The sequence below is a fragment of the Corvus moneduloides genome, chromosome 25, assembly GCF_009650955.1.
Source record: "Corvus moneduloides isolate bCorMon1 chromosome 25, bCorMon1.pri, whole genome shotgun sequence".
Taxonomy (NCBI): Eukaryota; Metazoa; Chordata; class Aves; order Passeriformes; family Corvidae; genus Corvus; species Corvus moneduloides.
The window spans coordinates 5,141,398-5,155,649 of NC_045500.1; the positions used below are offsets into that span (position 1 = coordinate 5,141,398).

A 14,252-nucleotide genomic window follows, 5' to 3' on the forward strand; every position below is an offset into this window, starting at 1 on the left:
AGGCCCAAACATTTTTAAAACTGCCCTAGAATGAGAAGAATATGCTAAAAATGATCCCATTTGAGTTTAGAGCTTGCAAGTCGTGCTTGGGGGCTTTGGGGAGCAGATACTGTACAAGGAAAAGCAAAATTCAAAGCAAAATTCATGCTCAAAACCAGAAATGACCAAATTTTTTTTATACCCCTCCAGAGAAAGGATTTTTAGGGGTGTATAATCCTGACCCTCAACTACTTCATGACCTCATCATGCTGAATGAGGCTTCATCTCTTCATAAGAAGAATCCTCCTTCAGCAGCAGCTCCAGGTGAGTTCTCCTGCAAAGCCCCTAAATTTGTATTTAATAGAGAGAGATTCTAATAATTAATTGTGCTTTGTGATGTGCACGCAGCCCCCGCCACCGCCCTGGAGGGCGCCTGCAGGGAGCACCACGGAATTCCCTCAGCAAATAACAACCACTTATTAAAATAAACAGAATTCAATACATCCATCCTGCTCCTGAGGTCCTGCTGGGGCTTTTTCTGCTCACATTCCTTGTTTTGGGCAGCCCTGGGATTATTCTGGAATTTTCTGTTTCTCTCTTTTCACGCTGTCTGGACAGCAAACCCAGCTCTGGACATTAAATTTACATATACATATACATGTAAATTTAATAGATATGTATATATATTAATATATATATGTGTATATATATATATATATATAGGTGTGTGTATTTACACTTACAGTTAGAAATTCCTGTTTATATTTCTATCTCCTGAGGGTGTTGTGTGCTCTCACAGATCCCTCTGGCCACGAGGAGTGCAGGGAGCCCCGGCAACAAAGCCTGAGCCCCCCCAACTCCACATCCCAGCCCACATTTCTTGGCATCCTCAATCCCACCACCTGCATCAGTGGCAATGTGACCCTCGTGTTCGTTGTCTCCAGGGAGCATTTCCCAGTTTATGATGTGTAAGTGCATTTAAGAACAAAAAAGAACTCAGCTAATGCGTTTTTAGTTCAACAAAGAGAAATTCTTCACCTTTTTCCAACATGGAATTGAAAGGAAACATGAGGAGGAACAGTAGAATTCTCATTATTAAACATAATTCAATGTATTTTTCACTGTGCACAGTAGGAAACAGCATTTAAGTCATTAAGAAATTCACATTTACTTATCAAAATAGGCAAAAATAAACTTGTACTTACTGTTCCTGATGTCTTGGCAATGCTATTTCTGACCTAGAAGGGCTCTCAGTAACTATTTTTTGCCCTGGTAAATAAAAATTCCCGCTCCTTAGGGTTAATTGCTGTGTTTGTTTGGGGGATAGGTGGTTGGAGCAGCCCAAAACAAAGTTGGGTGAGGAAATACTGGAGCTGTGGGGACATTTCAGTGCCTGAACTCCCACTGATGCTCCTTCATTTACTGGTGTGACGAGCAACAGCTCTGAATTTATAAATGTCCACCCTAATCATGAGCCTGTAAGAAAAAATAATTAAAATTTAAAAGGCAATGACGAGAAATTTTGTACTTTTCCCTCCTAGAAACAACCTGTACAACACAAACGCTGCATTTGACTGGGGAGATTTCCGAAGCCTCAGGGAAGAAATCAGAGAAACCTCACAGAAATTCCTCTTGTTCCTTTTCCAGTTCCAGGCCCCCGGCACTTACGTGCTCCGGCTGAGCAGCAACCGGCACAAGAGAATGGTTTGCACCCAGAAATCCTTCATTTTTACTTACTTGGCAAAGCATTTCATGCTCCAGGTGTAAGTTTGGAAACACAGGGAGCTGTAAAAATAACAGTGAACATCTTTTTAGAGCGCAGAAATAAATACGAGTTTGTTTCTGTGAGGGGAAAATGGCACAATTCCTGCAAAGTTTGAATTCTGTAAGAGAAAAAAGATGTGTTTAAATCATCATGAAGATGAAATTAGATGCACTGACACGTGCCTGGCCTCTCTGTCCTGTCCTGCAGTACCTCAGGGTGATGCCAGCGGGGGGACAGTGCTATGAGGAAGGGCCCTTCTTCCCCAGCATTCCCAGGTTCGCTGTCCAGGTGGGAATTGCCAGGAAAAGGGAGCTGCTCCTCAGCCCTGACTGGGCAGCGATTGCTGGGGTGACCACTGGACTTGTCCTGGTGCTGGCAGCCTGTCTGGCACTGGCAGTAAGTACAGGTTACACAGAAGATTTTAGAGAATGTGATAAGATTTGTGATCAGCTCACAGTTTATGTGTTCCCTTAAAGCTGAAAAGCAGAATAAATTGTAGCCCAGCCCCATGTTTTCTAATGGGGTAAAATTCATCCTCGTGAACGGATCCCATTAAAGCCCCTATAGATACATATCTATAACCCCAATATGCATCCCATCAAAACCTGGTTCATAAACCTCTCAAAGACAGTCAAGGTATGGATGAATTTCATTCTTATTTTCTGATTCATCAATGAGAGAACAATTTACTTCTTCAAGTGTCTGACCAAAACTGCCTCAAAATAAAGAGAACATAAATAAGTACTGCTTTTACTAAAAAAACCTGTCAGAAATGAATAAATTTCTTCAACTTTTATTCACGTGACATTCAGGTTTGCTTTCCTAATTCCCACAAAAGTGACCACAACACAGCTGAGATCAGAATCAAACCCAAGCTGGTCCTTCAGACTGTAAAACCCAAAAAAGTCATTCATTTTCAGCTTTAGCAATTTGGAATTCAGCAGGATTTTTTTTTTCGTGCAACCAGACTCCTGAGGTAATGATAGAAAATGTGATTTATTCACCCAGCAGATGCAAAGAACAGATAATTACACTTCCTTCCCCTTGGTTTCAGCTGGGATCACTAATTCTTCTGGTTAAGAACAAATGAATGATTATTAATAATTAGAAACCAGACTCTCAAGGTCTTTGCCCCACAGGTGATGATGGATCCTGGCTGTTGAGTGAATCACGTTAATGGGAGATGTAAAAATAAAGAAAGGAACTGATTGGTTTCATTTTGTGGTGTCTTGCAGCTCCTGTGCCAGGGACTGGGCTGGGCACAGAGGGGCAGCCCCCGCCCTGCGTTCCGAAGGCAGCAGCTCAAGTACAGCCTGGACAGATATTCCTCCAAAACTCCAGCTGTTTTTGCCATTAAAAAACATCACCCCTCGCTGCAGCACAAGGCTGGGAACTCCTGCAGCACTGCTGGCACAGGTCAGGCAACAAAAACCCCCAAAAACCCGGGGGTTCTGCACAGAATGGAACCAAAACTCTGTGTCCAGCACTCTGCAAAGGCTGCTGCGTTCAGGGATTGACAGGCATTTGTGCTCTTGTACTCAGAAATGAATGAATTAAACATTTGTACTCAGAAACCAGCCTCAAAATTAAGAAAGGAAAATTCCTCTTGCAGCCTGTTTCCTGAGGAGAGGGGATGCTTGGGAGCCTGAAGGACAAATAGACCTCGAGGCCTTTAACACCAATGTTTTCTTTGAACTTCTGCTGAGGCAGTCCCAGTCTGTGACCACCACGCTGGGCCACTTCAAAGAAGAGGTAAATCATTATTTGGGGCTGCTTTTTATGTAGAAAAGCCTAAAACCAAGCAATTGTGTCTGTCCCCATTGTTTTATCAACCCTGACTATGAGGTAGATGCTTTATTTCAGCTTTCAGCTGTTTAGAAGATGATAAATGAATCTATCCTCATTTTATTAAGCATTTTCTTTATACCCTGCACAAGTGGGAAGAGGAGTGACCTTAAGGCAAAATATTTTGGTTCTCTTAGAATTTTTTTCTCTTGGTACTGAACTGATATAATTTTTGGAAAGTGACTTCAGCTTCCAGCTTCAATTTTCTATCTGTAAAATAAAAAAAAAAAAAAGTGGATTTTCTACACTGGAAAGCTGCAGGTTAAACTGAGGAGAGATTAATAAATGAATACATGGGTATGTTATTCGAATTTTATAGTAAATATCTAAATTTTGCTGCTGAAATCGATAGGAGAGCATTTCACAGCCCAAAAATGAATCCACCCGTGGCACTCCTGTAACTCCAAGTGGGGCTTTAAGGACAGCAGAGGGAGCTGGATCACAGCAACAGATAAATAATGGGGAGAAATCATCATTCCCCAGTCTGAGCCAAGCTGGAATTGATGCGTTTGTACCAAAAATTGACCCCAGTTTGGGGTTTATTACATAAAAAAGGAAAACTTCACCAGCTCCAAATTATCCCTTCACTCCTAACGTCATTTTTATTTTCATTTTGCACCTCAGGTAAAAATTCTGTATCACAGGGTAATGAATGAAATATCCTCGCTGAAAAACCTTTGGATAAAGGCTCTGAGCATCCCAGGAACTGGGCAGGATGATGAGAGCACAGTGGCAAAACAGCAGGTAGAGCTCAGCTCAGCAATATTTATAAATGAAACAAATTGAATTTATACATGGAGTAACAAACTGAATTTATACATGGGGTAACAAATTGAATTTATACATGGAGTAACAAATTGAATTCTCTTCTAGAAATTTTAGGCATGGCCATGTAAGATGTTACTTTTGGTGTAGCAGACATTTAATATTTTATAGGCTGCAAAAGAATTAATTGCAATGTCCATAAACAGGAGGTGACACTGGGTCTTTACTTCATTTAAAGCTGCTGCTATTGCAGAGACATTGCTGAAAGATTAATTATTATTATTATTTTCTCAGAGGTTTCATCTTTGAAAACAGCATAAATTCATCTGCTTGAGTGTGTGGTGCAGCTTCTAGTTTTTGGCAGGCATCAAACAGCTCTGTCTGCTCTGTGCTGTTCCAGGTGCCTTTCTCTGGGTCACCACAGAGCGTTTGAACACTCTCAGACCACCAGGTTTTGTGGCCTCAGTGGGGTCTCAAGTAATTCATGGGAGGTGATCCCACAAAAACTGATCCCCACTGCTCCAGTCTGTGATTCAGATGCTGGAGGAAACAGAAAAAATGGTTTTTTCACCTGAGACTCCAGGTAAGAGAGAAGAGAAAGGCACTGCCACTGCCCTTATTTTATTCTTATAAAAATTTCAACTTTAAATCCAGAGAATTCTCCATCCAACAGCTGAAAATCAGACTTTGATCCCATTTTGTTAAAGATGTCCTTGGGCTTAACGAGCAAATTAAATTTGTATAAATTTGCCCCTGAGTGGGATGAGCCCTGAAATCACCTGTAATTCTCAGTTTCCTTTGTCAGCTCTCACCAAAGTTACTGTAAATTTGCAAAATAATTAATTTCTTGCAGTAAATATACTTCCCTCCTGTTTCTTGTACAGGCTACTCCTTGAGGAGCACCTTAAAAGCCTCTGCTGCTCACACAGAGGTGTCAAAAAGTGAAGAAAATCAGGAAACCATCCCAGCTTCCATAACATCCCCTGCTCTGCTCCCCTCACCTGCAGCAAGGATCACCCACATGCAGCAAGAAATGCACACAAGGTCAGAAACCCTCATTATTCCCTAATTTTTGGTCATAAAAATACCTTATTTTTAATAAAAAAAAATACCTTATTTGCAAGTTTTCTCCTCAGGAAGTTTCTCTTTGGGGGTGGCATGTGGTTCAAAAGGAGATCCCTGATCTCCAGGTGTGTGTGAATAAGGGAAGCGCTGCTGGCAATAATTATGGAAAAGCAGAGATGTTTTCAGGCTGTCTGCACATCTGGCTGCAGGTTCCTCTGGGAGAAGCACAGCTGGGAGCGAGCACAGCTGGAAATGTCCTTGCTGACACAAGAGATGGGCACTGTCTGCTCCTTCTACCAATCATCCAAGGAATGCCACGAAGGAAATTGGGTAAGGTTGGCATTGGGGTCATCTCAGATTTCTCAGCTGACACACAGGAGAAGAAAGTTTTCCCCCCCCCCTTCCTATCCAAATTCCTTTCAGTTTTCCCACATTGCTTCCAAAAATTGAAGCAAATTAGAGAAGGAAAAAAAAATAAATCTTCTGATTATGGCAAAGCAAAACAGAACCTGATTTAGTTTTCCTCTCTCAATATTAGAGGCACAAGAGGCTTCAATTTTTAGTAACTCTTGGGTACTTAATCCCACTGATGGCACTTAAATGAACACGAATTTCTAATTTCTGGCTGAGTATTTGACACCTCATGCTCAGTATGGCCCAATTCCCATTCACCTGGTGCTCCTGGATTGTGCAGATGGTTCAGCTGGGATGTCCATCATTTCAGGGGACGAAGAGGCCGGACTGGCACCCTGGATTCACTCCTGGAAGAGCTCTCAGAACACCACAGCCAGGCTGGCCAAGCCCTGCTCCAGGGACACCTGGAAGAATCAAACATTCCAACCTCAGCCAAGAGCTGACAGTGCCCAAACAGCCCCAACACTTCCTGGAAGAAACTTCCACACCAGTTATCCTTTGTCTGCTTGGCTTGCAAAGCCCAGGCTGTGACCTCAGCGAGCAGCAAGTGAGTTTGAGGCATTTTTCTCTGTGTTTTGTCACCTCACTGCCATGCAGGGATGGATGTCACCCACCCTGGGTGGCACCAAACACACGGCTGGCTTTGGCCGTCCCCACGGTTATCAGAGGCAGCTTCAATATTCACAGAAATTCAAGTGTTCCAGGTGTCCCTGGGATCTGGACTTCTCTGGTCCTGCTGACCACAGAGCTCTTTGTTGGAGTGGGAAATCCCCACCCTTTTTTGATCTTTTTAACAGAAAACATTCCCAGGAAATCGAGCACTCCCCAGCCCCTGTAACTCGGATGCTCCAGGTTTCAGGGATGAAGATTGTAAAGCTGGAAGCTCTGAGACAAGTGTGTCTGTACAGAGTCCTGGATCTCTACAGTGACCTCCAGGTAGAGGCATTTGTGATTTTCATGCCTCATCCCTCCCCGCATGAGCCTCAAGGCATCTCAGTAAACTCCAAGTGGCACAAACGCCCACCCTGACCAAAAAATCTACAGGGGTGCAAGGACAGAAACCTCCCATGCAGAACCCCACATCCTCAATCCCTGTAATTATGCCCAATGCTAGGAAAAATAGGTTCATTCTATTTAAAAAAAAAAAATTCTCCTCTGCGCTTACCTGCTTCAGACTGGGGCTTGCCCAGAAGATGTGAGCAGGACCCTGAGCAGGCTCAGCTGCAGAAATCGAGGTGAAGAAGCCGCCCGAGAGGCTAGCTGAGAGCAGAGAGTGAGCAGCAAGCAGCCAGAGCAGTGGCTTTTCTCCAGGAGCACCATCAGGAGGGGGATCTGCTGAAGGGTTTGAATGCACAGTCAGAGGCTGAGCTGAGGAAAATGCAGGCACAGTTTAGGCTGGAGCTTTCAAAACACAGACAGAGGAAAAGGTACCTCAGCTAAAACATTGGGATTGTCAATTTATGAAACAGCCACACAGAGCATGGAGAGCTCAGTAAAAACCCCTGGCCTAGTTATTTCAGCAATGTTTTATGGGATTCACAATTATTTAACTTGTGCTGTCAAGGGAAACTTTTAAAAAGTCTTTTGGGAAGCTGATGGATTCCATTATTTTTAGGATGGTTAATTTTCCCCCCCTCTGGATTCCTAACTTCAAAGTTGCAACATTTCCACACTTCCCTCAAGTCTGTAAAACTTTGTTTTTTCTCCCCAGCTAAAAGCTAAAGAAACACAAGTGATCCAGGAGACCAAAGGACAGAAATTTGGGAATCTTGTGGCCTATTCCATCCTCTCCCAGAGGCACCTGAGGCAAACAGTGACTTTGCTCCAGGATTGCCACAGGCTCAGGAACACGGCCCTGAAATCCCAAAAGGAGGGCACAGGCCTGGAACACCTCGTGGTGGAAGTAAAATTCTCTTTTTTAATTTAAAATGCTCTAGTTTAGTTTAGAGCCTGCAGTGTGTTGCTGCAAAACTTTACAAACTCTCAGGAACTGTGTCTGTTTAGAGAAATGTTTCTAGAAATGAAGCTAATTCCAGATTAAAAGATATTCTACTCATTTTTAATGCCAAAAGGATTGAAACCATCCTGGGATTTTCTACTTCAGATCCAATTTTAACACAGATTAACTTTATGGTCCTTAGAGAATCATGTATCTATTTTCAGTAGATATAGGTTTGTTATTTGGGTGTTTATTAATAACAAAAATAAAGGACTGCAAGGTGCTTTTACCCAATTTCCACTGGTTTTTTTTTCCCCAAAACTTTGTGTTTTCAAAACTCTAGCTCTTAAACCTGTCCTCAATCCATTGTGGAGAAACTAAATTAACAAAAGGAGGTTCAGATATTCCAGGTTGTATTTCACATGACCAATCTACCTTCCAGGATTTATCAATGGATGATGACAGCAGGGACAGTTTGCAGCTCCTGAAGGACAACACAGAGTATTTCTTTTTAGTGCTGGAATTTATACAAGCTGTAAGATTATTGCAGCTGAGAGAAACCCACTTACGGGAAATGGTGAGAAGCTTAAAAGGCTGCAGCCAGGAGAAGGTAAAACTCAAAATAGATTTCTTTGCACTCTGATTCAGAAAATAATAAATAATTGCTGTTCTTACTGTGCAGAGGACTTTGTTCTCCAAGTATCAAAGTTCCCAAAACAATACCAGGATCTTTGGGTTTGGATCTTTTTTTTTTTTCATTTACAGTTTGTGGATGAAGCAAAGGCCACAACCAATGAAGTGAGAAAATTCAGAGAGCAGAAAACAAGAAGGCTGAAGGAACAGCTGAAGCACTTCCTGGAAAAGAAAAGAACTGAGAATATTTCAAGTAGTTTTGATCCATTTCAGGTTAGAAAAGAGCAAATCCCAAATGTTTTTTAATTGAATATGGACAGGACATAAAATTAATGGTATAGTGTTGATGAGACCGTTCCTATAGCTGTGCTGAATTATGAAATTCCCATTTCATATGTGAATATATATACAAATATAATATAAATGTTATCTATATTAATACATATGAAGAAAATGGTTGAAAGTAGAGAACAGAAATGTAATACTATAGGAAACTGGAAAGGGATAGGAGAAGAACAGCTGCTTAAAATAGGTTATGCCCAAAATGGTGAGTTTAGGGGTTTTGGAGTTGTTTTTTTAACTGATTGTGAGGACTAGACCTGCCTTATCCACAACACAGAGCTCACCCTTAGAGGGTCTGAGAAATTTAACAGCTTTTTACAGGCACTGTTTCATCTCTTTGTTTTCCTTGTAGAGTTTGATGAAGGAATGCACTGAGAGAAAATCTTCCTTAGGAAAGGATTTCCAGCTGGATTTGCAGAAGCTGAGAATGAGATTAGAAGGAGATAAAAAAGGGAAAATGCAGCAGAACAGCCATTCCCCATCACACATCACCCAGGATTCCCAGATTCCAGGGACAAAGGCAGAGGATCAGCTCCTCTTGTTCCTGACTAAGAGTAAGGCAGAGAATTTAAATGACCTGTGATTATTTTTTGATATTGATGCATTACCTGGGGGTCCCTGATGGAAATGAACAGGGGAGAGATTCCAATACACTTCTACATTTTTAAACATCTTCCAAAAATTTGATATTTAGTAAAAAAAAAAAAGAAAAGTACAGCTTTTAATCCTACCAGTTCATTTCTAAACTGAGGCCTGAATACTGTGTAGGAAAGTCAAAATTAGCTTATGGAAAAAGAAATGGATGTAAGTCCCTCTGGAATTATGCCAGATAATGCCTGCAGATATCCTGTCCTCTCAGATATCAAGGTGCTGAAGCAGGCAGAACACCTGATGGCATCCAGGATCACCCTGCTGAAGCCTCAGCTCACAGCACCTCCTCTGCAAGGTAAAAAAAATCAAAGTCATTTTGATGACTTTTGTTCTTTTTCCTGCCACTGTTTCACCTTGTCCCCAAAAGTCCCCAGGCGTGAAATGTTTGCTCAGACAAACATGGTAAGAAATGGATTGTTTGGGGAAACAACATTTCTACATTTCTTTACACAGGGGATGGAATTAAGTGTAAAAAAGCCTCTTTTCTCCTCGGCCTCCTGAAGGAGGTGAACGATGAGCTCCGAAGTCACGCAGTGGCAGCTGGGCTGGTGACAGAGCCAAAGGCTGGAGAAAAAGTAAATTTTAGCATTTTTCCTTCTCATAAAACAGCCAGAATTTGGTGTAATTGGAAGATTTCTGCTTCATCCTTTAGGGAGCTGTTGGTTAGGATCAGATTTTGCTGCACAGACACCTCAGTTATTCTCTCCTTTAGAGGAGAGGGCTCTGCCAGTGAAGGAGAGAGACTCAGCACCCAAATCACCTGAATTTGCTGCTGACCAGCTCTAAGCCACATGTCATTAATGCCACTTTTCCAGACCTTAATTGTGAGAATTTTCTCTAAGAAAAGTAAAGTTTTGGGCATTTCCTTGATCATCTTATAAAAATTCACAATGCATCAACAGGGATTCATTTTGCTTTGAACAATATTATAACAAAGATGAGAAATGCAGTTTTTTACCCAGCTGTATTGCAGTGTTACCTCTTGGACAAACAAAATGCAAATAGAAATCAATTAATCTAATGAAACTCTACTGTTCTTGCAGCAGAAATTACTGCTCAGGGCATGCAGGAGTCCTCGAGGAGTCAGGAAAGAGAATTAACAGCAGTGGATCCTGCAGCCCTTTCTCCCAGGGAGTTTGTGGTGTTCCAGTACGGCCTCTCCATCCTACAATTCCTCACATTTCACATTAAAGTGAGTGTTTAAAATCTGATCATCAGCAAAACTTACCCAAAAATACCCTTCAGCCAACAGGGTACTTACTTTTACTAAATAAAATCAATTAGACAATGACAAATGTGCAAATACTGGGAAATAAATTCCACTTCTGTTTTCTCCACAACAGCATGGAATTGTTTTCCAGTCCAAAGATCCACAGTCAGTTCTTGTATTTGTTGTTTCTTGAGCACACCACTTAGGAAATGAGGAATTAATCCCTGCCTGCTGCATAATTTTGTAATAAAACATATTCCCTTTAAACCTCAGAACAAGGATTCTCTCATTTTCTCTGCACAGTTCTTAGCACACCTCTGGGTAAACTCTCCAGGGTGTTTTGTAACAGCATTAAATAAATAATAATAAACTTGTAGTGGCTCCACCCAGAGCTCCAGGCCTGGAGCACACTTTCATTTACTTAATTAAAAAGCTGGCAAGAGGAAATCCCTAAGGATTTTCAGTCTCCATTTCCACGTGGATTTTTTTGGCTCTGTGCACCCACTGCAAATCAGAGCTGACATTTAATTGAACTTAGATCCCATTAATCTCTGAGGTGCCTCCAGTGCTTACAGCAGCATTTTCCCTTCTCTTTGCAGGCTCCAGAAATCACCCTGTGCGTTGCCTCCAGCCTCCCCCAGAGCCATGCCCCAGGTGATGCCTTCAGGAATTCTTTCTTTTATCAGGTTTGTCCACCCCACATCCGTGCAATATTTTTATCTCCATCAAGTTCCAGGAGACTGGGAAGCAAAAGGACAAGCACTGAATATTTTCTGTAAGTCGTACAAGCTTGATGCTTTCTAGGAAAGAAATATATTTATGTAAGGAATCATCAAATGCTAATAATCTCCAGATATCTCTGAGCACAAACCTAACACACCCATGTTTAAATCCATTAAATCAGCTCTGATTTTCCAGTTTCTCCTGACCAAGTTCTACCACTTTTCATTTCTACCAAATTCTCTCTAGGTCAGCTTTATAGGAGTCAGTGTATCAGCATTTTATTTGTTATAATTAAATTACAGGCCACTATAAACAAATTACAAAATGTGACTATTTAGTGCTATTTTTTAAGTTTTCTAAAGTTCATAAAATATAAATCTAAACCTGCCTAGAGCAGAGAATACAGGAATGCTTTAAATTCACACCATAGATCATTTCATGAAGTCCTGTGTACATGGATATCCCCCAGCACTAATTCCAATCCTTGCACTCACCTGAAACTGAGATAAACCACTGGGAGGGCTGAGCCAATTCCTGCTGTGCCCTTGTCCCAGCTGGGGATATTCCTTTTTTTTCCCCCCAGAATTCCAAGAAGAAACTCTTCATCCTGAGGGATTGCCTGGGCTCTGTGGGAAGTTTCCTGCTGCTCCTGGTGCACTGCTTGGCTCGTGTCACTGCTGGGGACCTCAGCCACGACACCAACCCCATCTTCCTGAGGCTTTTCCACCAGGTACATCAGTATTTTCTCAATGTAAATTAAATTAAACTAATTCCTGTGAAAAATTCTTACTTTAAAAGAGAAGGGTTAATGCTGCCAGAACTGAGGAGATAAAAGCCAGACAACTCCATTCTAACCCCCACCTGGGCAGTAAATGGGAGAATCCAGCAGGAAAAGCTCTTTATCATCACAGTCCTAGCTCAGAACACAGATAAATTCATTGGAAAATAAAGAGGGAACTGGAATTTTCCTTCCCAACACCTTGGTGTGATGCAGATTCTCAAAACCTTTCAGAAAGCCTTTTTTTTGCTGTTTCTTTTTTTAAATTTCTCTAGGCTCTAAAGGCCTGTCTTGGTGAGATGTTCTCCCTCAGACTGCAGCTCTCAGCAGCTCCCCAGGGGGATAAATCCCACGGGATAAATCAGATGCTGCTCAAGGAGGAACCACTCTCCACAGAGGAAATAAACCTGATCTCCCAACTTTTTGAAGTGAGAATGAAAAGCCACACAGCCACAGAACTCCTTGAGAAGGTAACAAAAAAAAAAAAAAAATCACAAGATCTGGTTGGAAAAAAATTCACCACCCCTCATTTTTTACTTTGTTAGAGTGGCAATTAAATGGTTTCAAAAACCCAGCTAAGAAAACCCCCTTCCTAAGCAGGAAGGTTAAAATAAATTATTTAACTTCACGTAAATCATTAGGTCAGCATAAACAGCAATACTATGAAAAGATATTTAAAGAGTCTACAAAAAGGCTTTTAAAATCAACATTTATCTGCTCTCTTCACTTCTGTGTTCCTGAAGAACCTCTTGCTCCGTGTGAAACCTGAGGAAACACGCAATGACAAGAGGCTGGGGAAGAAAAAAGAGGATTTCCTTCATCCCCTGAGCAGCAGTGGAAGGAGGGCACGGTGAGAACAATTAACCAGGAGCTATTATTTACTATTTAAATTTACTATTTATTACCCCACCACCCTGTACTGTGAAATTTGTCTTTCTGGTTTGCTCCTGTGAAGAGCCTATGGATAAAATTTTAATACTGGCATTTCTTCCCTCTCGAATTAAACATTTCCCCTGTTTTTCAGCTTTGAAGAAGAAACTGTCAATTCCTCATCCCCTTCAGAACTGGAGGATAAAGTGGATGCATTAACTGAGGAGCTGGTGCACATCATGGAGGATGAACAGCAGTTTTTAAGTAGTAAAGGCAACGAAGATCTGCTTTCTTATTACCTTGAAATAACCAGTGTGGAGAAGGAGAGTCTGGTAAAACAAATAAATGCATTGGAAGAGGAAATAGCCCGGGGCAGAAACTTGTGATGGTGCTCAAAACTTGGTGGTTCGGTTCCTGCTACTCTGCATTAATTTGGCATTAGGCTTCAATCCAAAGAAAATCCTCTATTTTTACCTTAATTACAATGTATTTTTCCTCTCCATCCTACAGGCTCATTAAAGCAGGAGTGAAAGCAGTGCAGTAATTTAAGTGACAAGACTTTGGCCAGAGGAGCTGCCATTTCTGGCCACAGCCAAGTGGTGAGAAGAAATATTGCTGCAAAAGCCCAGACTCAGAGTTTCCAGGAACAGGAGCAAAATATAGACTCACTCAATTCCTGGTGTTAAATAAATTATTCTTTAAACCAGTGCATCCCTCCAGGAGGTGTTCTGAGGCCTCTGCAGCTGAGAGTTGCAGTTTTATGATTTTATGACACAGCAAAAACTGCAGATATGGTTACTGGGGTTAATTATATCTGCAGAGTTACATTTAAAGTGCAAGAAACATTCTCCACCACACTACAGCTCTGTGCTACAACCCACCCAGCAGTACAGTTCCTGCACTGTCCAAGACCATCCCTGCTCCTAAACCTGGGGAATCAGTCTCTCCTCCTCCTCCCAAATTCAAGAGCCAAACATCAAAACACAAAATATTCAGTATTTTCCAATCACCCCAATCCAGCCCCACCTCCAGTGTGGATAAAAAGCAAGTGAAGAAGAGCAAAGCCACCCAAAACTCTTTTTTTCCCCCATCAGTACAAACCTCATGGGGGCACAGCACCATTTAAATATTTTTGTGAGTCACTAAATACCGCCAACATCCCTGCTGGTGATATTTATGTCTTGGCTCACAACACCTTTGCCAGAAGGAAGCAAAGCATCCTTCAAAGCAGCTTGGGGGATGTTTTTATCTTCCTTCACATGCTGGTGTTTCC

At 41.7% G+C, this 14,252-nt stretch overlaps 2 protein-coding genes and 1 long non-coding RNA gene across 5 annotated transcripts in view; 2 read left to right on the top strand and 1 right to left on the bottom strand.

Moving 5' to 3' along the window:
- LOC116455678 overlaps positions 1-8,532 on the bottom strand; it is a 19,385-nt gene extending 10,853 nt beyond the window's left edge. For 2 of the 3 annotated variants that reach the window (XR_004244450.1, XR_004244448.1), the window contains exons 1-4: positions 6,999-7,084; positions 6,092-6,237; positions 1,717-1,764; positions 1,185-1,455 (exon numbers count right to left, since the gene is read on the bottom strand). This is a non-coding gene — a long non-coding RNA (uncharacterized LOC116455678). Of the gene's footprint in view, positions 1-1,184; positions 1,456-1,716; positions 1,765-6,091; positions 6,238-6,998; positions 7,202-8,447 lie in introns of those variants that run through there. The other variant, XR_004244449.1, reaches the window with a different exon arrangement.
- On the top strand, positions 8,049-10,175 carry LOC116455675. The gene is made up of 5 exons (XM_032133815.1): positions 8,049-8,382; positions 8,538-8,678; positions 9,100-9,301; positions 9,607-9,693; positions 9,852-10,175. The coding sequence occupies exons 1-5, from the start codon at positions 8,224-8,226 to the stop codon at positions 10,160-10,162; spliced, it is 900 nt and encodes a 299-aa protein (XP_031989706.1). The 5' UTR covers positions 8,049-8,223; the 3' UTR covers positions 10,163-10,175.
- Positions 10,176-10,300: 125 nt separating this feature from the next.
- LOC116455676 lies at positions 10,301-14,169 on the top strand. Its single transcript, XM_032133816.1, has 6 exons — positions 10,301-10,590; positions 11,208-11,294; positions 11,915-12,061; positions 12,385-12,579; positions 12,853-12,959; positions 13,134-14,169. The coding sequence occupies exons 1-6, from the start codon at positions 10,462-10,464 to the stop codon at positions 13,363-13,365; spliced, it is 897 nt and encodes a 298-aa protein (XP_031989707.1). The 5' UTR covers positions 10,301-10,461; the 3' UTR covers positions 13,366-14,169.
- The last annotated feature ends 83 nt before the right edge of the window (positions 14,170-14,252 follow it).